This window comes from Aotus nancymaae, unplaced genomic scaffold (assembly GCF_030222135.1).
Source record: "Aotus nancymaae isolate 86718 unplaced genomic scaffold, 86718_ANA_hifiasm-v0.15.2.pri h1tg000043l, whole genome shotgun sequence".
Taxonomy (NCBI): Eukaryota; Metazoa; Chordata; class Mammalia; order Primates; family Aotidae; genus Aotus; species Aotus nancymaae.
The window spans coordinates 11,340,524-11,363,699 of record NW_026988457.1 but is presented as its reverse complement, the minus strand read 5'-3'; the positions used below and the strand labels follow the sequence as shown (position 1 = coordinate 11,363,699).

At 41.9% G+C, this 23,176-nt stretch overlaps 1 protein-coding gene across 3 annotated transcripts in view; it reads left to right on the top strand.

The window, feature by feature from the left end:
* Window positions 1–17,929, top strand: part of STOML3 (stomatin like 3) — a 31,052-nt gene extending 13,123 nt beyond the window's left edge. Inside the window, exons 2-7 of one of the 3 annotated variants that reach the window (XM_012469857.3) lie at window positions 1,568–1,659; window positions 1,753–1,825; window positions 11,026–11,108; window positions 13,180–13,383; window positions 15,032–15,166; window positions 16,529–17,929. In XM_012469857.3, the coding sequence (XP_012325280.2) occupies window positions 1,568–1,659; window positions 1,753–1,825; window positions 11,026–11,108; window positions 13,180–13,383; window positions 15,032–15,166; window positions 16,529–16,753 (812 nt within the window). In that variant the 3' untranslated portion in view covers window positions 16,754–17,929. Of the gene's footprint in view, window positions 1–1,567; window positions 1,672–1,752; window positions 1,826–11,025; window positions 11,109–13,179; window positions 13,384–15,031; window positions 15,167–16,528 lie in introns of all 3 variants that reach the window. The other 2 variants (XM_012469856.2, XM_012469859.3) reach the window with 2 other exon arrangements.
* The last annotated feature ends 5,247 nt before the right edge of the window (window positions 17,930–23,176 follow it).

The following is a 23,176-nucleotide window of genomic DNA, read 5'->3' as shown; positions in this document are numbered from 1 at the left end:
TGTTTGAAGAAAATAGAGAGAGAAACAGAAGTCTTAAGTCTGTGGCACACTGTGTCTTCAGACAGTTTGAAGGAATGAAAACCTAGAGATTTTAAGTCATGAATTGAACAGGTAAAATTCCAGTAAAATGTAAAAATGGAATATGCATCGCTCTTAACCTTGAGCACAGTGACTTAGAGACACCGTATATCAGTTTTGCCAATAAGACTGTGGACTTCATGACTGTTGTTGAACTTCTGGGTCAAAACTCAAATGAGGTGAATTTTGCCTTTAAAGGGTTTATTTGCTGAGAACCAACTTTTAATAGTCCTGAGAGAATCAATAGATGTCCATACAAGTAGCACATATATTTAACCATTTAGTTTGGGACTCTATAGTACTTGCTTGAGCCTTAAATCAATGTGGTTTTATTCAATGGTTTGTTCTTTGAATGGTTGCATATCTGTAGATAACCTTATTGAGGACTGTACAAACATGAAGGTGTGGTATCAAACTTCAGGTTTTTGTTTTTTTTTTTTTGAGACGGAGTTTCGCCCTTGTTACCCAGGCTGGAGTGCAATGGCGCGATCTCAGCTCACTGCAACCTCCGCCTCCTGGGTTCAGGCAATTCTCCTGCCTCAGCCTCTCGAGTAGCTGGGACTACAGGCATGCGCCACCATGCCCAGCTAATTTTTTGTACTTTTAGTAGAGATGGGGTTTCACTATGTTGACCAGGATGGTCTCGATCTCTTGACCTCGTGATCCACCTGCCTCGGCCTCCCAAAGTGCTGGGATTACAGGCGTGAGCCACCACGCCCGGCCAAACTTCAGGTTTAAACTGTTTGAAGTATTATAAACATTCATTTCACAACTAGATTGTATAAGGATATTAGCTGTGATGAGACTCACTGCATTATTTTTTTAGTGAATTTTATGAAATCCCCGTTCCATTCAACAGGCACATGTTTAAAAGAGCATTGTCGTTGGTGTTAATGGGGAATGTGTTCCTTCATTGTATTTGGGCCTTTTGTATTGCACTCTTGATATTAAATTAAATGTGCCTTGAAAAAAAAAAAAAAAAAAACTTGTGCCTCAGGATTCTTCAGGATATTTTTCCATGTGCCATACTCTTCTCCCTTTGGGGATAATAGTACCTACCTACCTGCCATAGAGGGTGCTTTGAATTTCACCTCAAGAATTCACAGGACTCAGACATCTGATGATTCTGGTGTGGATGGTCCAGAGATTACATTACATTTTGGGAACCATTGTTTATGTGTTTTGAGAATAATAAACCATAGCACTATAAAAATGTAATAATAATTATTTCTGTTTATTGTTATGAGATTTTTCTTGGAAGGAGTAAGTCCATCTTAATTTTTTAAAACCTGAATAAGTAAACATTTGAGTGTGTGTGTGTGTGTGTGTGTGTGTGTAACTACATCCGTGGGTGTAAATGGATTTAGGTTTCCTATTCAGCCACATCAGGCTTGGTCAGCTGGGTCTGGATAGTTTCCACACCCATGCAGCTGGGTGGCTTTCTTAAGAACCACACTGATCACAGATTTGCTTCCTTCTCATTTCCTAGGTGTCAACAATAAACGGCTTGGTGTCTGTGGCTGGATCCTGTTTTCCCTCTCTTTCCTGTTGGTGATCATTACCTTCCCCCTGTCTATATGGGTATGCTTGAAGGTAACACCCTGGGAAATAAACTGGGTTCTCTATATGAACTGACAAATCATTAGGACTAAATGTTCACCTTTAATCTCCTAGATCATTAAGGAGTATGAACGTGCTGTTGTATTCCGTCTGGGACGCATCCAAGCTGACAAAGCCAAGGGACCAGGTATGAATGATGCCGTGGCTGCCCCTGACAAAGATCAGGGACACTTAATACTACTGCTGCCACCTTCACTATTTTTCCTGGTGGTGCCTATTGAGAAAACTTGCTGGAAGCTGGTGCTCTCGCCCTTCTGTACAACAGAAGAATGCTCCCTTTTCATGCAAGTCAGTGGGAATGACCACCAGTTTGAGAGTTTGGAAATCTGGCCCTGCCTCCTAATTCTCCCTCTGAGAGATTCAGTGAATGTGAGCAAAGGGTGGCTCTGGTTACACTGGCTGAACGTCACTTATTACCGGGGCCACCAGGAGAGTGTGGGAAGAATAAAGGGAGAAAGTAAATGGTGAACGTAGACCATTAAGTCACTCAAGGAGAACATATTGAGAGCTGGTGCTTGATGCTCACTCTTTGAAAAGGGCTAATGGCAAAGCAAAAGGTAATTTTCTCTCCTGGCGAGTAGACTCATAGAAAGACAGAGCTGGAAGCCACTGTACGCCTTTTGCCAAATCCTTTGGTTTTGAAAATAAAGAACATGAGGCCAACATAAGTTTGATGGGTTATCTAAGATTATCCTTATAGTTAGAAATAAAGATGAGCTTCCAGGCCTTCTAACATCTAGAATGGTATAGTGTTTATTTCCATCCCTTCTTTACAATCTTGGAAAAGAAAATGTTCCAAATGGTCATGTTATAAAAGAATGTGGGTTTTTTGTTTGTTTTATGCCAGGGGTTGGGGTGGATACCAAAAGTATAAGGTACTAAAACTCCCTAGAAGATATTGATTTAATATTCATAACTTCTCTGGGCATGTATCTAGTTGAACCATATGAAATTGCTAAATTTGTTTTGAATCCTAGACATGGCAATTTCATAGGATTAATCCTAATACTCTGGAAATGAGGGGCTATCCAAACAGTGTCTTAGAAGGCACATGAAAAGCAATCATTGCTAGCTATATTTCTGTGATAACATTTGCTTTCTGCCCCAATTATGGCTTATTTGGATAAATTGTTCTCTCTGCAACTGGAAGGTCTCGGGCAGAAACTTTCCTAAGCACCACGATGCTCTATGTGCTTTGCCCTTGACCATAACACATGGATCTGTTAATAAAGTATGGGAAACTTCAAGAGGAGAAGCTTGTGAAGCAGGCTTGGCTTTTTTTTATTATTATTATTGCATTTTAGGTTTTGGGGTACATGTGAAAAACATGCAAGGTTGTTGCATAGGTGCATACGTGGCAGTGTGATTTGCTGCCTCCCTCCCCTTCACCTATATCTGGCATTTCTCCCCATGCTATCCCTCCCCAACTCCCCACCCCCCCGCTGTCCCCCTCCAACAGACCCCCGTGTATAGTGCTCCCCTCCCTGTGTCCATGTGTTCTCCTTGTTCAACACCCGCCTATGAGTGAGAACATGTGGTGTTTGATTTTGTGTTCTTGTGTCAGTTTGCTGAGAATGATGGTTTCCAGGTTCATCCATGTCCCTACAAAGAATGTGAACTCCTCGTTTTTAATGGCTGCATAATATTCCATGGTGTATATGTGCCACATTTTTCCTGTCCAGTCTATCATTGATGGGCATTTGGGTTGGTTCCAGGTCTTTGCTATTGTAAATTGTGCTGCAGTGAACATTCGTGTGCATGTGTCCTTATAGTAGAACGATTTATAATCCTTTGGATATATACCCAGTAATGGGATTGCTGGGTCAAATGGAATTTCTATTTCTAGGTCCTTGAGGAATCGCCACACTGTTTTCCACAGTGGTTGAACTGATTTACACTCCCACCAACAGTGTAAGAGTGTTCCTATTTCTCCACATCCTCTCCAGCATTTGTTTTCTCCAGATTTTTTAATGATCGCCATTCTAACTGGCATGAGATGGTATCTCAATGTAGTTTTGATTTGCATTTCTCTAATGACCAGTGATGATGAGCATTTTTTCATATGTTTGTTGGCCTCATGTATGTCTTCTTTTGTAAAGTATCTGTTCATATCCTTCACCCATTTTTGAATGGGCTTGTTTGTTTTTTTCTTGTAAATCTTTTTTAGCTCATTGTAAATTCTGGATATCAGCCCTTTGTCAGACAGGTAGGCTGCAAAAATTTTTTCCCATTCTGTTGGTTGCCGATTCACTCTATTGACTGTTTCTTTTGCCGTGCAGAAGCTGTGGAGTTTGATTAGGTCCCATTTGTCTATTTTGGCTTTTGTTGCCAATGCTTTTGGTGTTTTGGTCATAAAGTCCTTGCCTACGCCTATGTCCTGAATGGTTTTGCCTAGGTTTCCTTCTAGTGTTTTTATGGTGTTAGGTCTTATGTTTAAGTCTTTAATTCATCTGGAGTCAATTTTAGTGTAAGGTGTCAGAGAGGGGTCGAGTTTCTGCTTTCTGCATATGGCTAGCCAGTTTTCCCAACACCACTTATTGAACAGGGAATCCTTTCCCCATTGCTTGTTTTTTTCAGATTTGTCAAAGATCGGGTGGTTGTAGATATGTTGTGTCGCCTCCGACGCCTCTGTTCTATTCCATTGGTCTATATCTCTGTTTTGGTACCAGTACCATGCTGTTTTGATTACTGTAGCCTTGTAGTAGAGTTTGATGTCCGGTAGTGTGATGCCTCCCGCTTTGTTCTTTTTGCTTAGAATTGATTTGGCTATGCGGGCTCTCTTTTGGTTCCGTATGAAGTTTAAGGTGGTTTTTTCCAGTTCTGTGAGGAAGGTCATTGGTAGCTTGATGGGGATAGCGTTGAATCTGTAAATTACTTTGGGCAGTATGGCCATTTTCACGATATTAATTCTTCCTAACCATGAACATGGAATGTTTCTCCATCTGTTTGTGTCCTCTCTTATTTCGTTGAGCAGTGATTTGTAGTTCTCCTTGAAGAGGTCCTTTACGTTCCTTGTTAGTTGTATTCCTAGGTATTTTATTCTCTTTGTAGCAATTGTGAATGGCAGTTCGTTCTTGATTTGGCTCTCTTTAAGTCTGTTATTGACGTATAGGAATGCTTGTGATTTTTGCACATTGATTTTGTATCCTGAGACTTTGCTGAAGTTGCTTATCAGTTTCAGGAGAGTCTGGGCTGAGGTGATAGGGTCTTCTAGATATACAGTCATGTCATCTGCAAATAGAGACAATTTGACTTCTTCCTTTCCTAATTGAATACCCTTTATTTCTTTTTCTTGCCTGATTGCTCTGGCTAGAACTTCCAGTACTATATTGAACAGGAGTGGTGAGAGAGGGCATCCTTGTCTAGTGCCAGATTTCAAAGGGAATGCTTCCAGTTTTTGCCCATTCAGTATGATATTGGCTATCGGTTTGTCATAAATAGCTTTTATTATTTTGAGATACGTTCCGTCGATACCTAGTTTATTGAGAGTTTTTAGCATAAAGGGCTGTTGAATTTTGTCGAAGGCCTTCTCTGCATCAATTGACAATTTTGACGATAGGGTGTCAATTTTAGATCTCTCCTTTCTTCTCATGTGGGCACTTATTGCTATATATTTTCCTCTAGAGACTACTTTAAATGTGTCCCAGAGATTCTGGTATGTGGTGTCTTCATTCTCGTTGGTTTCGAAGAACATCTTTATTTCTGCCTTCATTTCAGTGTTTATCCAGTCAACATTCAGGAGAAAGTTGTTCAATTTCCATGAGGCTGTGTGGTTCTGGGTTGGCTTCTGAATTCTGAGTTCTAACTTGATTGCACTGTGGTCTGAGAGACTGTTTGTTATGGTTTCCGTTCTTTTGCATTTGCTGAGGAGTGATTTACTTCCAATTATGTGGTCAATTTTAGAGTAGGTGTGATGTGGTGCTGAGAAGAATGTATATTCTGTGGATTTGGGCTGGAGAGTTCTGTAAATGTCTATTAGGCTTGCTTGTTCCAGGTCTGAGTTCAAGTCCTGGATATCCTTATTAATTTTCTGTCTCATTGATCTGTCTAATATTGACAATGGTGTGTTGAAGTCTCCCACTATTATTGTGTGGGAGTCTAAGTCTCTTTGCAAGTCTTTAAGAACTTGCCTTATGTATCTGGGTGCTCCTGTATTAGGTGCATATATATTTAGGACAGTTAGCTCTTCTTGTTGCATTGATCCTTTTACCATTATGTAATGTCCTTCTTTGTCTCTTTTGATCTTTGTTGCTTTAACGTCTATTTTATCAGAGATGAGAATTGCAACTCCTGCTTTTTTTTGCTCTCCATTTGCTTGGTAAATCATCCTCCATCCCTTTATTTTGAGCCTTTGTGTATCCTTGCATGTGAGGTGGGTTTCCTGGATACAGCACACTGATGAGTTTTGGCTTTTTATCCAATTTGCCAGTCTGTGTCTTTTGATAGGGGCATTTAGTCCATTTACATTTAGGGTTAATATTGTTATGTGTGAATTTGATCCTGTCATTTTGATGCTAGCTGGCTGTTTTGCCCATTGGTTGATGCAGATTCTTCATTGTGTTGCTGCTCTTTACCATTTCGTGCATTTTTGGAGTGGCTGGTGCTGGTTGTTTTTTTCTATGTGTAGTGTCTCCTTCAGGAGCTCTTGTAAAGCTGGTCTGGTGGTGATGAAATCTGTGAGTACTTGCTTGTTCACAAAGGATTTTATTTTTCCTTCACTTATGAAGCTTAGTTTGGCTGGATATGAAATTCTGGGTTGAAAGTTCTTTTCTTTAAGGATGTTGAATATCGGCCCCCACTCTCTTCTGGCCTGTAGGGTTTCTGCTGAGAGATCTGCTGTTGAGTTTGATAGGTTTCCCTTTTTGGGTAACCCGACCTTTCTCTCTGGCTGCCCTTAGTATTTTCTCCTTAATTTCAACCCTAGTGAATCTGATGATTATGTGCCTTGGGGTTGCTCTTCTAGAGGAATATCTTTGTGGTGTTCTCTGTATTTCCTGGACTTGAATATTGGCCTGCCTTGCTAGGTTGGGGAAGTTTTCCTGGATAATATCCTGAAGAGTATTTTCCAGCTTGGATGCATTCTCTTTGTCACATTCAGGTACACCTATCACACGTAGATTAGGTCTTTTCACATAGTCCCATAATTCTTGTTGACTTTGTTCATTCCTTTTTACCTTGTTTTCTCTAATCTTCCCTTCTCATTTTATTTCATTGAGTTGATCTTCGACCTCTGATATCCTTTCTTCTGCTTGGTCAATTTGGCTGTTGAAACTTGTGCATGCTTCGCGTGTTTTTCAGCTCCATCAATTCACTCATATTCCTCTCTAAGTTGTCCATTCTCGTTAGCATTTCATCAGGTCTTTTTTCAAGGTTCTTAGTTTCTTTGCATTGGGTTAGAACATGTTCTTTTAACTCACGGAAGTTTCTTATTATCCACTTTCTGAAAGCTGATTCTGTCATTTCATCACACTCATTCTCCATCCAGTCTTGTTCCCTTGCTGGTGGGGAGTTGTGCTCCCTTGTAGGAGGAGAGGTGTTCTGGTTTTGGGTGTTTTCATCCTTTTTGCACTGGTTTCCTCCCATCTTTGTGGATTTATCCACCTATCGACTTTATAGTTGCTGTCTTTCTGATTTTGGTAATTTTAAGTCTGCAGCAACTGAACTCATAAACCCCCTTTTCTTACCCCCAGGTGTTCTGGCCCAGGGAGTAGTTAGGGTTTTATGATTTTCAGCTGTGTTGCTGTCGTTTTCCCTGCCTACAAGGTGGCGGTCTAGTCACACTCAGCCTGCAGAGGCTTCGCTGAGCTGCTGTGGGCTCCGCCCAGCTTCCGTGTGAGCTTCCCTACAGTCCTGTTTATATGGGTGTAGTTAGAACTGCTTCCGCCATGCTGGCCCGCCCATGTAGTGAGGGAGTCTCTGTAGAGGCGGGTTGTCTTGGTTACGGCAAATTGCCCCGGGAACTGCAGGGTGTTTCCCGATGGAGGACGCCCCTCCCCCACAGAGCTGGACCGTCCCTGGTTTAGCCGTGTTTCCAGTGGGGCCCTCTTTGCACGGGAATCTCTTGGCTTGACTCCCTGCCTCAGCTCCCCTTGCTGGCCCAGAGGGGACACAGTCTCGTTCACTTTGCTCAAGGAGCTGCTGCTCCCTGCCCCCGGTGCAGGCCGAGCGGCTGCTCCGGTCCAACCAGCGGTGCTGGGAACCCGTGGAGCTTCTCCGCCTGTGAATCTCCTGGTCTGTGGGCAGTTAAAATCCTCTGCCCTGTGTGCCGCTGCATCAACCGAAGCAGCGGCACTGAGATTCATGGCACGCCCTTGCCAGGGAGTCTCCTGGCTTGACTCCCTGCTTCAGCTACCCTTGCTGGCTCAGAGGGAACTCTGTCTCTCTTGCTCCACATAAGAAGCCACTGCCCCCCGCCCCAGGGCGTAGGCTGAGCGGCCACGCCACTCAAACCAGCAGCGCTGGCAACCCGTGGGGCTTCTCCTCCTGTGAATCTCCTGGTCTGTGGGCAGTAAAAATCCGTCTGGAAATGCGGCGTCCACTCACCCTCTGTGCCTTCTCTCGGAGCTGCAATCCCGACTTCCTCCTAAGTGGCCATTTTTTTTTCTTTCTTTCTTTTTTTTTTTGAGACAGAATTTTGCTCTGCCACTGAGGCTGGAGTGCAATGGCACAATCTCGGCTCACTGCAAACTCTGCCTCCCAGGTTCAAGCGATTCTCCCACTTCAGCATCCTGAGTAGCTGGTATTACAGGCACTCACCATCATGCCTGGCTAATTTTTGTATTTTTGTAGAGATGGTGTTTCACCATGTTGGCCAGGCTGGTCTTGAACTCCTGACCTCAGGTGATCTGCCCGCCTCAGCCTCCCAAAGTGCTGAGATTACAGTTGTGAGCAGCCATTTCAAGTATAATCTTACTTGTCTAATTTTATAAAGGACCTAAGAAAAAGAAGGTCAAAACTACTTATAGATGCTCTCATGAGTTTGGCAAAGCAAGAGTCATCCAACTGAGGTATCACAGCACAAGGCTAACTTCTTCCCAGCCATGTTCCACCTGGTGGGGCTAAGATTATAAGTTACAATAACATTGGATCTGAGAGAAGCAGAACAGCCAGAACTTGGAAGCCTCTAGAGAAAAATATATCACTTTTAAATGAATTTTCCCCAAAGATTTTACGATTAACTGTCTCAGGATAACAACTCTCGTCATACGTGTCTCTGGGGTTAGTGAGTTACCTCAGAATGTCATGAGGACAAGAGGGAAACAAGCCAAATTGCCAATGGAAAACCTCCCCCCTTTTATAAGTTGTAAATTATCCTTGAATAATAGCTGCCACTTCAGGAGCATTTAATACATACCTGGCGCTGTGTGTAGTGCTTTATTTCATTAGCATGTTGAAACGTGCTTAAGCTTCACTACCAGCTGATATGTGTTAGGTCATCAAACCATTAGGTGAATTTTTTCCCGTCACAAGGCTACTAAGTTTTAGGGCTGGAACTTAACTCTATACAGTTCTCAGGTCCATGATCTTAACCACCATGACCTGGCACCAAAGATGGAAGTAAGGTTTAGAGGCCAAAAGAAAGCAAGCACCTTAGCAGCGTGTTTTGCCGATACTGCCTCCCCTTTACGTGATGTTCGGCCTTAAAACTGGTTTTCGCCATGGAAACAAAAGCAATAATGCAAAGCCTTCTTGATGAATGGAAATAGATTAGTGCCCCCATCTTGCTGACATGCCTTGTGGTTCTAATCTTTGTAACTCTCATAGTAAAGAAACAACATCCGCCAGGGTAATGTCAAGAGTTCCAAGGGTCCTCAAATGAGCCTTCTTACACCCATCCTTCCCTGACTCAGCCCCAACTCAATGCCTTACAAATAAGAAAGGAGTAGATGTGTTTACAACTGGGAAATGCCACTATACATGAATTAGAACATGGCTGAGGAGAAGCTATTAATTCTGGAATACATTGATTTAGGGAACGTGAGACCCTAGGAAGATTTTAGTTCAATTATCCTTAATTACTTTTTAAATTGAGAATGTCGGCAGTCACTGATATTCAAAGCCAAGAGTCTATTACTTGAAGCTGTTATGTAAGTATCTTTATTATAAGAATATTACTTTCCAAAGTATTTTATTTTTTTGGTGGAGTATTTTAGAGCAAATACAAAATACCATATCATGTCATTTTATTTGTAAACACTTTAGTCTGTGTATCTAGCTGATAAGGACTTTATTAACATTAACACCATGCTGCTGTGGTCTGAGTATTTGTGTCCCCCCAAAATTGATAAGTTGAACCTAATCACCAATGTAATGATATTAGGAGGTGGGGCCCCTGGGAGGTAATTAGAGCGTAAGGGAGTCATCCTCACGAGTGGAATTAGTGCCCTTGTAAAGGAAGTCTCAGAGAGCTGCCTTGTCCCTCCCAGGACACCACATGACCATCTACAAACATGGAAATAAGCCCTTAAAAGATATCGCATCTATGAACACCTTGATCTTGGACTTCCCAGGCTCCAGGACTATATGAAATAAACTTGTTGTTTATAAGCCACCCAGTTTATGGTATTTTGTTATAGCAGCCTGAACAGACACATGCCATTACCACAACCAGTACAATGAACAAGAACACCTTAATATCCGTTTTTGTTTTTTGGAGATGGAGTTTCACTCTTGTCACCCAGCCTGAAGTGCAGTGGTGCAGTCTCAGCTCATTGCAACCTCCGCCTTCTGGGTTCAAGCGATTCTCCTGCCTCAGCCTCCCAAGTAGCTGGGATTACAGGTGTGTGCGACCATGACCAGCTAATTTTTTTTTTTTTTTTTTTGTATTTTTAGTAGAGGTGGAGTTTCACCATGTTGGCCAGGTTGGTCTTGAACTCCTCACCTCAGGTGATCCACCCACAGTGGCTTCCCAAAATGCTGGGATTACAGGTTTGAGCCACCACGCCCTGCCTTAATATCTTTTTATATGCATTCTGTGTTCAATTTTCTCACTTGTCCCAAAGATGCTTTCACCATTGGTCAGAATATTATTTTTAATTAATGTCAAATTAAACACTTGGATAGTTGATCGTTTAAAAAATGAAAATGAAAAAATAAATGTCAGGGATCTTTAGCTTCTTGCCAAAAGACTACTTCCAAGGCAATTACTTCTTTTCAGTCACTGACTTAGAGGAAGAAATCAATTTCCTCAGAGTGACATGTGTTCATATTGAAGATCGCCTGAGGAACATCTATAGCCCCATGTAAACGATGCACCATATTGCTATGAGACTACTTGCAGTTATTTTCTACAGAGCAACATTCTAAACTGATTTTTTTTTCTCATAGGTTTGATCCTGGTTCTGCCATGCATAGATGTGTTTGTCAAAGTTGACCTCCGAACAGTTACTTGCAACATTCCTCCACAAGAGGTAGTGCTGATTAAAGATATGTCACTTGAAATTAAACTTGTATTTTCCCTATTGCATGGACAATTACAATTTTATAGTACACTTTTAAACTACAGGAGGGAGGATGAGCTGAGTACCCCCAGAGACCTGCTTGAATTGCCCTTGGTGGCTCCTGAAACTACTAAGAATTTGTTTTGCCAAATGAGAATGAAGCCAAGAGCAAGGAGTGAATTGTTAGAAGACTTGGAATGGCTTGGTGTGAGAAAGTCTGACAGCAGAGATCTAGTCAGCAGGGAAGCTGGGATGGAGCATGACAGAGCCGAGGCTTGAAAGAGATAGACAGTCACTGTATGAAGGAGCTGAGCCGAATCTGACAGAGGGCAGATGAAGGGCAGTGGATGGTTTTGATACCACCCTCTCTATCACCTTCTCAGAAGAGTTTTTAGTAATATCTACATGAGTCACATTTGCTTTTGACTTTAAATAGTTTCTGTGTTTGGAAGCAGTAGAGGGAGCAGGAGGATAGAGGAGAGGCTGCACAGGGCCCACTTGTGTTTGTATTTTATATAAGTCTTTTTTTTTTTTTTTTTGAGATGGAGTTTTACTCTTGTTGCCCAGACTGGAGGGCAGCAGTGCCATCTTGGCTCACTGCAACCTCTACCTCCTGCGTTCAAGCAATTCTCCTGTGTCGGCCTCCCAGGTTGCTAGGATTATAGGTGCCTGCCACCACGCCTAGCTAATTTTTGTATTTTTAGTGGAGGCATGGTTTCATCATGTTGGCCAAGCTGGTCTTGAACTCCTGACCTCAGGTGATCTGCCCACTTCAGCCTCTCAAAGTGCAGGGATTACAGGCGTGAGCCACCACGCCCAGCCCACTTAAGTCTTTTAATTCCTGAAGTACTACAAGTAAATGACCAAAACAGTAACTCAGCAATAGGGAAGAGGAAGAGTTACTAATTATCATGTCACCTATTCATAACCAAAGTGATTCAGGTTGGAGGAAAAGAAATGGAGGACCTAGGATATGGGAGGCCAATAGTGATACAAAGACAGAAAATCAGTTATACATATATGTTAATTTTCTTCTCTCTGGCTCAAGAAACTTAACCAGGACTCAAAGATGATGTCTTCCTGTCACTTAGGAACTGCAGAATACTTGCTTTTGAATCAGCCCCAGGCCGGGCATGGTGGCTCATGCCTGTAATCCCAGCACTTTGGGAGGCCATAGTGGGAAGATCACTTGAGGTCAAAGAGTTCAAGACCAGCCTGGCCAACATGGTGAACCCTCATCTCTACTAAAAATACAAAAATCAACCAAGTGTAGTGGCAGGCACTTGTAATCTCAGTCACTCAGGAAGCTGAGGCAGGTGGAGGTTACAGTGAGCAGATATTGAGCCATTGCAATCCAGCCTGGGTGACAGAGCAAGACTCTGTCTCAAAAAAAAAAAAAAGAATTCAGCCCCCATTAGGAGAGGCTGGGATGCTTAGGGACCTACAGTAGGGACTTTTCTGGCTCTGTTATGAACAGTTCTAGGTTCTGCTCCCATAGTATACCCAGAGATCTCTCATTTGCTCCAAAACCCTGTCACATTATTCAGAATAATACTGAGCCTCTCCATAGAGTGAAATTGATTTTTCTTTACATGGTCTCTGGTGCCATCTATGTTTTCTAAGAAGCACTGCTTCATCAAGTCTGATAAAAACTGGAAACCAAAAAGAGTGCAGGTGTCAGGGAAACGAGTGTTCTACCTCTGCTCAGAAGACTGAAGATAATAGAATGGCAGAAGGGCTGTACTGTTCCATTTCACATGGAAGGGCCTGTTTTCAGCATGCCGAGTCAAGTGTTTATACCTGTAGGATGTCAATCTTCTTGAAGAAGAAGTCACAGGGGTAGGTATGACGACAGCTTGAGAGGAATTCTGTATCAGCTAAGAAGATATTCTCTCCAACCTAGGACAGGTTTTAGGTGGTTGTAGCATGAGTTGTTGTTACTGCTCTCCTTTGGTGGAGGATGGCTCTTGGGCCGGCTGTCACTTTGCTGGTAGCGGTGAAAGTCATAAATAAGTGACGTTGCCCTGTTCTTGCTCTCCAGATCCTCACCAAAGACTCCGTGACTACTCAGGTGGATGGAGTTGTCTATTACAGAATCTACAGTGCTGTCTCGGCAGTGGCCAATGTCAATGATGTCCATCAAGCCACATTTCTGCTGGCTCAAACCACTCTGAGAAACGTCTTAGGGACACAGACCTTGTCCCAGATCTTGGCTGGACGAGAAGAGATCGCCCATAGCATCCAGGTAAAGACACCGAGAACTAAGAGCCTGTATCTTTAACGCATTGATTTTAATGATTAGTGATCATTAAATATCAGCAGTTCAAAGCATCCCCCACCACATGCATGCTTATACACACTCACACACAGACAGCTGCTATAGAGGTGAGCTTCAGTTGTATTTTCACTTACTTGTTACCACAAGAAATGTATTTAAATATCTGAGTGCAAGAAGCCAGTTTATCCATTTTCTTTAGAATTTGAAATTATGAATTAACATTGTACAACTATAATCTTTTCTGAAGAAATTAGAGATCAGCTTTATTTTTAGTTTAGGTGACTCCAGAAATGCAGCCATTTCTCTGGTTGCCTATATATTTAAATAAAGTGTGAAAGTTAAATTCCTTTGAAACAGCATAGACCTGTCATCTCTAGAAATTCTTACACCATGCCACCAATATCACTAATAACATCAATAGTAATGATAATTATAATATCAGATGAAAATGTAACAGCTATCGATCTCATCTCTTACACATGCTAGTTTCCGGACAAGAATACTTCTGTATTTTCTTAGATCAATTGCATTTGGATTCTGAGCTTTTTTTCTGTGAGTTAATTATATAAGGAAATTCAGCTTTAGTTCTTCTTGGCCTCTCCTCTAGTCCCTAAGGTAGAAGAAAGGTCCCAGTCCCAGGCTTTTACGAGGCAGTATGAGTTCTGCATGATAATTCTCCATAATGTTTATATGTGCCTCATGAATTTAACAACTCAAAGGTATCCCATCTACAGCCAGGTCACTGACTTCTTGTGAGGTCTCATTACCTCTCAGTGTCCTGCAGGGATCACAGAAAGGCAAGGGAGGGATCACTTGCTATTTGGTAGCAGAGATCTCTGCCCCCACCCTTTTAGGGGAGCTATCCTCCTGATCCTATCATTTCTCAAGACATTCATCTTCTCCAGGATGACCAGTAAAATATCTTCAATAGTTTTAAAGCTTTTACAAAAGACAAGAGTATCTTTATCTTTAAGCTGCCTTGCTTCTTCTTTAAAGCTGGCCATAGGGCAGAAGTTAAACAGAACGAGATAAATAATATCTTGAAAAGGACCCAATCATAATATGCATTGAGTCACTGCTAGGTACTGAGAGATATCTTATATGGATTGTCTCCAAATCTATTAACAGTCCTGAAAGAAAACATTTTATAGGTAAGAAGAATGAGAGCCAGATAAGTTAAGAAACTGTCCCAGTGATTCACAAATGCACATGGCAGAGCCAACGCAAAATCCAGGTCTGTCAGAGAAACCCATGCATTGCTGCCTGCTTGAGACCAGTGACAAGGAAATCTGGGATATTTACTCAAATCCAGATGGATCTCATATACCTCCTTGGGAATGGTTTTGGGGTATATCCTGCTGATAGACACCCACTAAAAGATCTGCCAGGTTAAATTCCTGAATTCTTAATGATATTCACTTTAAATTCCCAAAAATGATCAATAGGAATGTTAACTCTTATTCTCTTCTGAAATTGTCTCACTCCAAATGCTGTAAATGCAAAAAAAAGAAAGAAAGAAGGAAAGAAAAATTTATCTTGCAAGTATGAAACATATTAGAAATGTACATCATATCACCTGTCTTCTTATTAGTCTTTTCTTCTGATTTGGAAACAGACTTTACTTGATGATGCCACTGAGCTGTGGGGGATCCAGGTGGCTCGAGTGGAAATCAAAGATGTTCGGATTCCTGTGCAGTTGCAGAGATCCATGGCCGCTGAGGCTGAGGCCACCCGGGAGGCCAGAGCCAAGGTAAGGGCTGTGCAGTCACACATGGAGGGAGAGCTGTCTCGTGTTGGGGTCAACGAGGATAGGACTTGAACAGAAGATTGGGTCTCTCAATTATTTCCATAAGAAAGGGGTTTCTTTTCACAGTCTTACTGAGGTATTTCCCTGAATTAAAAGGTAACAAGCAGCTTACTGTACCTTGAGGAAATTTGGTAGCAGGTCTTGGGTTAAGAGGCTGCTCAGTAACATACTGAGCAACTTAGCAAAGCAGGTCCCAATTCTAACCACGTTTCAGTCTTCCCTGGGAAGAATTTAACAAAACAAAACAGAATACCAATTTCCAAGCCTTACTTCAAACCCAGGCTTGAAGCAGTCTCGAGTGGATAAGAAATCTATATTTTCATAAAGCTGGTGACTTAGATGTAGCCAACATGGAGCCTGTTTTTTGCACATTATTGTTCGAGTATATTTAAATGTTGCTGGAATAAAAGGGGGCAATTCAATACAATCGAGGTAAGAATTACAACATCTAAGTGCACCCTGGCCCCGAATGCCTTGCATCTGTTGAGGTCCTGGCTTTCACATCTGTGTGGATACATTTCCTGAAGTATCAGAAACCAACTGGGATCCGAAGCCTTGGTGTATCCTCTTTGGAAACTCACTTGTTAGTTGATGAATGTGTTTCTTTGACTCATTTCTGACTCATATCTGGTTTACCTGCAAAGCTCCAGCAGCTTCCAAGAAAGGACTCAGCAATGAGAGAAGAGAGATCACTTTTGCACACAGGCAGATGGCCACAGATGGGGCAGCTGAGTCATTCTTGAACAGTCTGAGAACTAGAAAGAGTGATGTCCTTAAGAGATTGCCAATGTTACAAGGCTGGCACTTACTGCTAGTTGTAATCAAGAGCCAAGAGAACTAGAAACCATTCTCAGTTTGTAAGAATGACACCAAGGTGGCAACAGAATGAACTAAAATCATCTAAGATAGGTAAAAATGATAAAAGCATCAATTAGAGACCTTACATTTCAGACTTCTCTGGAAATGAATGCCCTTAGTGAGGCTCCAAAGTGCTTCAACACATTAGTAGGGTAGACGCCAAGTATTCATTTGTATTTAAAAGAGTACTTTTACTTTTGTTTGACAGTAAAATCTAGGGACCTGTGATTTGTAAAATATCCCTCGCTGCTTCCTGCAACCTCCTTGAATTTCTCTAATTACATTAGGAAGTGAAACTGAAACTCTTATCCCTGCCAAAGAAATAGATGAAACACACGTGGCAACATGGGGGTTGGCGAGAGAGACATCAAAACAAACCCAGAAAAAGGAAGCACTAGTTACAGTGTCAACTCTTATTTCTCAGTGGTTTTATTTCTGTCCTTTCAGGTCCTTGCAGCTGAAGGAGAAATGAATGCTTCCAAATCCCTGAAGTCAGCCTCCATGGTGCTGGCTGAGTCTCCCATGGCTCTCCAGCTGCGTTACCTGCAGACCTTGAGCACAGTAGCCACCGAGAAGAATTCTACAATTGTGTTTCCTCTGCCCATGAATATACTAGAGGGCATTGGTGGTGTCAGCTATGATAACCACAAGAAGCTTCCAGATAAAGCCTGAGGTCCTCTTGCAGTAGCCAGTTATTGCTTAGAAAGTTGTATCTATTCCTATGGAGAAGCCAGCCATTAGAAACGGTGAGAATTCCAACACTATTCATGTAACAGTGACTTCACAGATGGAACAGCATTGGCAGGAAAAAGCTCTAGAGGCTATACAGAGAAAAAATAAAGCAAAAATGAAAGCTGTATATTACTTTAATTTTTAGGACCATAATCAACGTTGTAATACTCTTATGTCATTAATTAGTGATGGTCTCTGACTTTATAGTAGGAAATTTCTGGTAGTATGAGAAGAAATCATTGGGTGACTGTGACTGCCAGACTACCACCAATGTTCTCATAAGGCCCAAAGGCTCTTAAGTCAGCTTGTGGTGGATGCTCCTGTAAATTATTTTAAAATGCCTTTTTTTGGGGGGAGGGGGGATGGAGTCTTGGCCTGTCACCCAGCTGGAGTGCAATGGCATGATCTCAGCTCACGGCAACCTCCACCTCCCAGGTTCAAACTATTCTCCTGCCTCAACCTCCCAAATAGCTGGGATTACAGGCACCTACCAACATACCCAGGTAATTTTTGGATTTTTAGTAGAGACAAGGTTTCACCATGTTGTCCAGGATGCTCTCGAACTCCTGACCTTTTGATCCTCCCACCTCAGCCTCCCAAAGTGCTTCTTATAAAAGTACAAAATAACTTTATGCAGTATAAAAATAATCAAACTTACCCATCTACAAATGCTCAAAGAAGAATATCCATGAGAAAATAAAAGTCAGTAGATAGAGAAATACAACGATGTACCAAAGGGATATAAACGTTCTTTCCAGCGAAAATTAGGTCAACAAAGATGAGACCCACATCCAATAAGAGCAGGCAAACTCCAAATATTCTAAAATAAATGCATAAACAAGGAAGTAAGTAAAAGTAAAGATAGAGGGGCTTTTGTCCCGATAGTTACACTATATTTAGGCCAATGATTGGGTATCAAAATGACATTATTTAGTATTAAACTGCCCAGTGCCAGGAAAAACTGTAATGCCTTAGAACCTCAGGAAAAATTAGTTTTCACCCAATAGAAGCAGTTCTTAATAAAATTCCCACCAAACTACTTCACGAGATGTTATCGTGCCCTTTTATAGCAGACACATCAGACTAATATTTCAAAAGAGAAAAATAAAACTGAACTAAAATTACCTGTGTCTGTTTCTAAACTCTTCCTAAAATTTGAGAATTTTATATGAAGTTTATATGAATTTCTCATGAGAAACATAATCTCATTAATCTAGAAAATTCTTAAGAATTTATTAATAAAGAACAAATGAAAGCATGAGTAACATAAACTCTTAAAAGACCAAGATTTTTTTGTCAGTGACATTTTCAACAAGTATATGGTTACATGTTTATGGGTGCTTCTAGCACAGTGATGGGCACATAAGAAAGAATTCAATTCCATAAATATTTATAGTATTGAACTCTAAAGTACCTCCTGACACTTGCTGTTACGTATTCTAAATAAATTCCCCACAAATTGATTATACTATTGGCCGAATCTATGAAGATGAATCAGTCTTCAAAGTACCATTGAAAAAAATCACATTATTAATTCAGAAGGAAACAGTTATATTGCATAAATCTGTATCACAGTATGAAATCTAACTCTTATGTAGAGAAGAGACTAAGTAAATTGTTTCAGAATTAAAGAGTAATTCTAGATGTATAAGGTAATTAACAAAACACTTTACTTATAGAAATTTTAACATTGGATTTTCATTAACATTACCTTTGCAGATGGAAAAAAACAATATTAATATATTGCTATTAATCTTACACAAAAGCCATTTCCTTGCAAGTCTTAATGTCCAGATTAAACCAAAATTCCATGACAAATTAGATTACATTAGATAGGGCACATGGCTACTTAGCAATTGGTGGACAAGGAAATGCTTTTTGGCTTCAGATTCAACTCCAATGTGCAAGCAGTCAGCCTGCCAATCCCATCTGAGGACCCACTTCCTGGATGCCTCCATCACCTCCTTCCTTTTGCCCATCATGTTAGTCTTTCCTGTCCATGAGACACAGGCGAGTAGCTGTGGGCTTAAGGAAAGGCTGCATGCAATGAGCTGGTGGGCTTGGGGTTGGCTCTGGGCTCCAACCTCACATGTGGACAGAGCTCTGGAGGGTGAGGGGCAAGTCCCCGTTCCATTAGCTCTGTTCTGTTCTGCCAAGGGTTTCTCTGCCGCTATCCCCATGCTGCAAATAGGATTCTCTCCCTGGTAGGGCCGCTCTGTCAGGCTCTTGATCTCAGGAAATCTGAGTGCCTGAAGAAACTGCTTACTATCAACCAAGGGTAACAAATAAACTAACTGGAAGAAGCAACTCGCCTATGACCTGCTCCTCTTTACACAAGTCCATCAAAGATGGATGCAAAGTCACCCACAAATGCTACAAGGCGAACAACGGGAAACCCTGTTTAAAAACACTCTTTATGGACGTGCATTCTCCTGAGAGTGAATTCGACAAATGGCCCCCTGTCTCCTTGTTCCACGTTTCCACTGTGTGCATGGGATTGTTTGTAGTTGTGTGTTGACAGAAGTGTGTATGGATGGATAGACAGATGGATATATTTATGTGCCTGTGCGTGTGTACAGTTGTATGCACACTTATGCCTATGTGTGTCTTTATTCTTCTAATCATAACTCACCTTTCATTGATAGGTGCCTCCTGCCTTGCTCCTGCCAATTTATTTATGTATGAACTAGGGATGATAAAAGGATACAGTCAAACAGGAGACACAACTCTAAATTTACTTTTCTGGAATAATTAGCTTTCATCACTCTACACATAAACCAATCGATTTCTAACTATTCACGTGTATAGCACTATTTGGATCCGAAATGTCATTTTTTAATTCGAAAAGAGGATTTCTATGACGGCTGCCAACATTGTAAGCTGGTGAAAATACTAATGCTTCCCGATTTAACTAAACCTCTTTATTAGACCTCAGTCCCAATGTGTGACACCCTTTGTGGTGGCACTTATTTCAAACTCAAGTCCAGTTTGCAGGTAGTCACCCCTCTTATTCCATTGAATGCCCTGCTCCAAAGACCCTCCATGAGCTCCTTAATTTCGGCCAGCATGGTGGTCCCTCTTGACCCTCAAAAGGGGTCAGGTTACTAGAGGTCTCACACAGGGGCACAGTCCAGTACGATGGGGATTTGAGGTTTGCAGCACCAGCCTCCATGGTGGCAGAGCTGTGGAGGGTGGAGAACACCTCCAAGGCTCTAAGCTCTGCTCCTTTCTGCCGAGGGCGTCACAGAACTACGACTACTCATACCGCCCCCTCGTTTCAAATAGGATTCTCTCCTCCCTCTGCCCACTCTGGTATATCTCATAGACAGAAAATCTGAGTTTCCAGGCATTTGCCTACTCCTAACTAAGGGTGACGAGACAGTAAGAGAGGGAGGCCTCCCGCTATAGTCTGTTTCGCTCTTCTTTTTTTAACAACTGTAAAAATGTGGTAGTTTGCCTGTACCTGCCACAGTGAGAAGACAGACAAACTGTGTCGAAGACACTCTGTATTGCCATGGACACTCCTCAGAGGAAGTCCCACGAATCTCAATCTCTCTGTCATTGTTTTGTTTGTGTGTGTGTTTGTGTGTACATCTTTTATAACTCACATGTCTTCGGTGGCTCTATGAACGATGACTTCTCGAAGCTCATACGGATCGGGACTAAAGGACAAATATGCTCAGAGTCAGACACGATGTGTAATTCTAAATGTTTTACATCAAAAAGCTTCAGTTACTCTATGAGTTATTCCCTGGTTATACTTGAAGTGTTCACATATCTCCTAGCTTTTTAATAATCACCATTCTAACTGGTGTGAGATGGTGTCTCAACGTGGTTTTGGTTTGCATTTCTCTAACGACCAGTGATGCGGAGCTTTTTTTCATGTGTTTGTTGGCTGCATAAATGTCTTCTTTTGAGCAGTGTCTGTTCATATCCTTTGTCCACTTTTTGATGGTGTTATTTGTTTTTTTCTTGTAAATTTGTTTAAGGTCTTTACATATTCTGGTTATCAAGCCCTTTGTCAGATGGGTAGATGGCAAAAATTTTTCCCATTCTGTTGGTTGCCAGTTCACGGTAATGATAGTTTCTACACTGTTGGTGGGAGGGTGGGAGTGTAAATTAATTCAACCATAGTGGAAGACAGTGTGGTGATTCCTCAAGGATCTAGAAATAGAAATAGCATTTGACCCAGCAATCCCATTACTGGGTATATTCCCACAAGATTGTAAAACATTCAACTATAAAGACACATGCACACGTATGTTTATGGCAGCACTGGTCACAATAGCAGAGACTTGGAACCAACCCAAATGCCCATCAAAAATGGACTGGATAAAGAAAATGTGGCACATATACACCATGGACTACTACGCAGCCATAGAAAAGGATGAATTCTTGTCCTTTGCAGGGACATGGAGGAAGCTGGAAACCATCAGTCTCAGCAAACGGACACAAACAGAAAACCAAACACTGCGTGTTCTCACTCATAAGTGGGTGTTGGAGAATGAGAAAACGTGGACACGGGGAGGGGAACGTCACACACCAGGGTATGTGAGGGGTGTGGGGACACTAGGGGAGGGATTAGCAGGGGGTGGGGAGATTGGGTAGGGATACCATTAGGAGAAATGCCTAAGGTAGATGTTGGGGAGATGGATGCGGCAAACCACCGTGGCACGCGTACACCTATGTAAAAATCCTGCACGTTTTGCACATGTACCCTCGAACTTAAAGTATAATAATAATAACAACACAGAAATGTTAAAAATAGAGTACTCTGGAGTAAAATTAAAATACAATAAAGTAAAAATTCATATGTAAATCACTAAAATCACCTGGCATGGGAATTTTTTACTTTAGAGATGAGGTTTTAAATATCAAGAGTGAATATCTAAGGCTGTGAACATACCAGCACATCCAGATTAAGTGACTATAACTTCACCAAAATTTGGAACAGACTTTATCAAGGACATTTCATTACAGTTCACCTTTCATTTGTAAGTCCCCCTTCTTATAATCCCATCTGAATTCCTCATTCTCAATCACCTCCAACCACCTCCTCATATTTCACCAATCCTAGTGGTCTTTCCTGCCCAAGCGTTAGGGTCAAGTAGACGCAGGCCTCAAGACAGGGCTCCATCCCATGTGATGATGGGTATGGGCTGAAGCGGTCAGCCTCACATAGTGCCAGAGTTCTGGAGGGTGGGGAATACTTCCAGGGCTATTATCTGTAATTTGTGTTGTGTTGCTGGGGGTTCTGTGTGCCCTTTGTCCACTGCTATCGCCTTCTGGCTCCAAGCAGGATTCACTTCTCTCTTGATTCACACTACTGGTACCGTCTCATTCCCACACAAAAGAATGGTGGTAAACAATAAAGCCTCCCCCTATGAGTTCTTCCACATTTTCCTACCTGATTCCAAAAAACAAAAGAATAGTCTTCACAAAGCTCACCCGGAGAAGACTCTTAAAATAGTTTCAAGGGAACTCCTTGGTCCCATGGATGCTCGTGACAGTGAATAGCCCGAATCTCAATCTCTCTGCATGTTGTATGTATGAAGGCATGCATGTGTGCGTTCATATACGCATGTATACGTGTATAGTTGTATTCCTTTAGTTCATATGTTGCATTGTCCAGTCAGCCAGAAGGTACCCTTTCAATTCACACACAGGGTAGTGCCAAAGAACTTAAACCGTACATACTAAGAAAACCGGTAACGTCCCAGCCTTAACGTTTTCAGTCAAAAATAGTTCCAGTTACTTTTCAACCTGTGAACTGCTTGATCCTTACAGAATTCAGGTGTGCATTTGGGCATCTGGAACCCTCCATGCCATTTTCCCTATACACCATACTTTACATAACTGCACCACACACTTTTCACTTATCCCAGAATCAGTGACTCAAGATTTAACTGAATTCTCTACCACTGAAGCTGACCAATGCCTGACAGCCTTTTGAGGGTGAATTTCTCTTAAATTCAACTCCACTGTGCAGGCAGTCAGCCTGCCAATCCCATCTGAGGACCCACTTCCTGGATGCCTCCATCACCTCCTTCCTTTTGCCCATCATGTTAGTCTTTCCTGTCCATGAGACACAGGCGAGTAGCTGTGGGCTTAAGGAAAGGCTGCATGCAATGAGCTGGTGGGCTTGGGGTTGGCTCTGGGCTCCAACCTCACATGTGGACAGAGCTCTGGAGGGTGAGGGGCAAGTCCCCGTTCCATTAGCTCTGTTCTGTTCTGCCAAGGGTTTCTCTGCCGCTATCCCCATGCTGCAAATAGGATTCTCTCCCTGGTAGGGCCGCTCTGTCAGGCTCTTGATCTCAGGAAATCTGAGTGCCTGAAGAAACTGCTTACTATCAACCAAGGGTA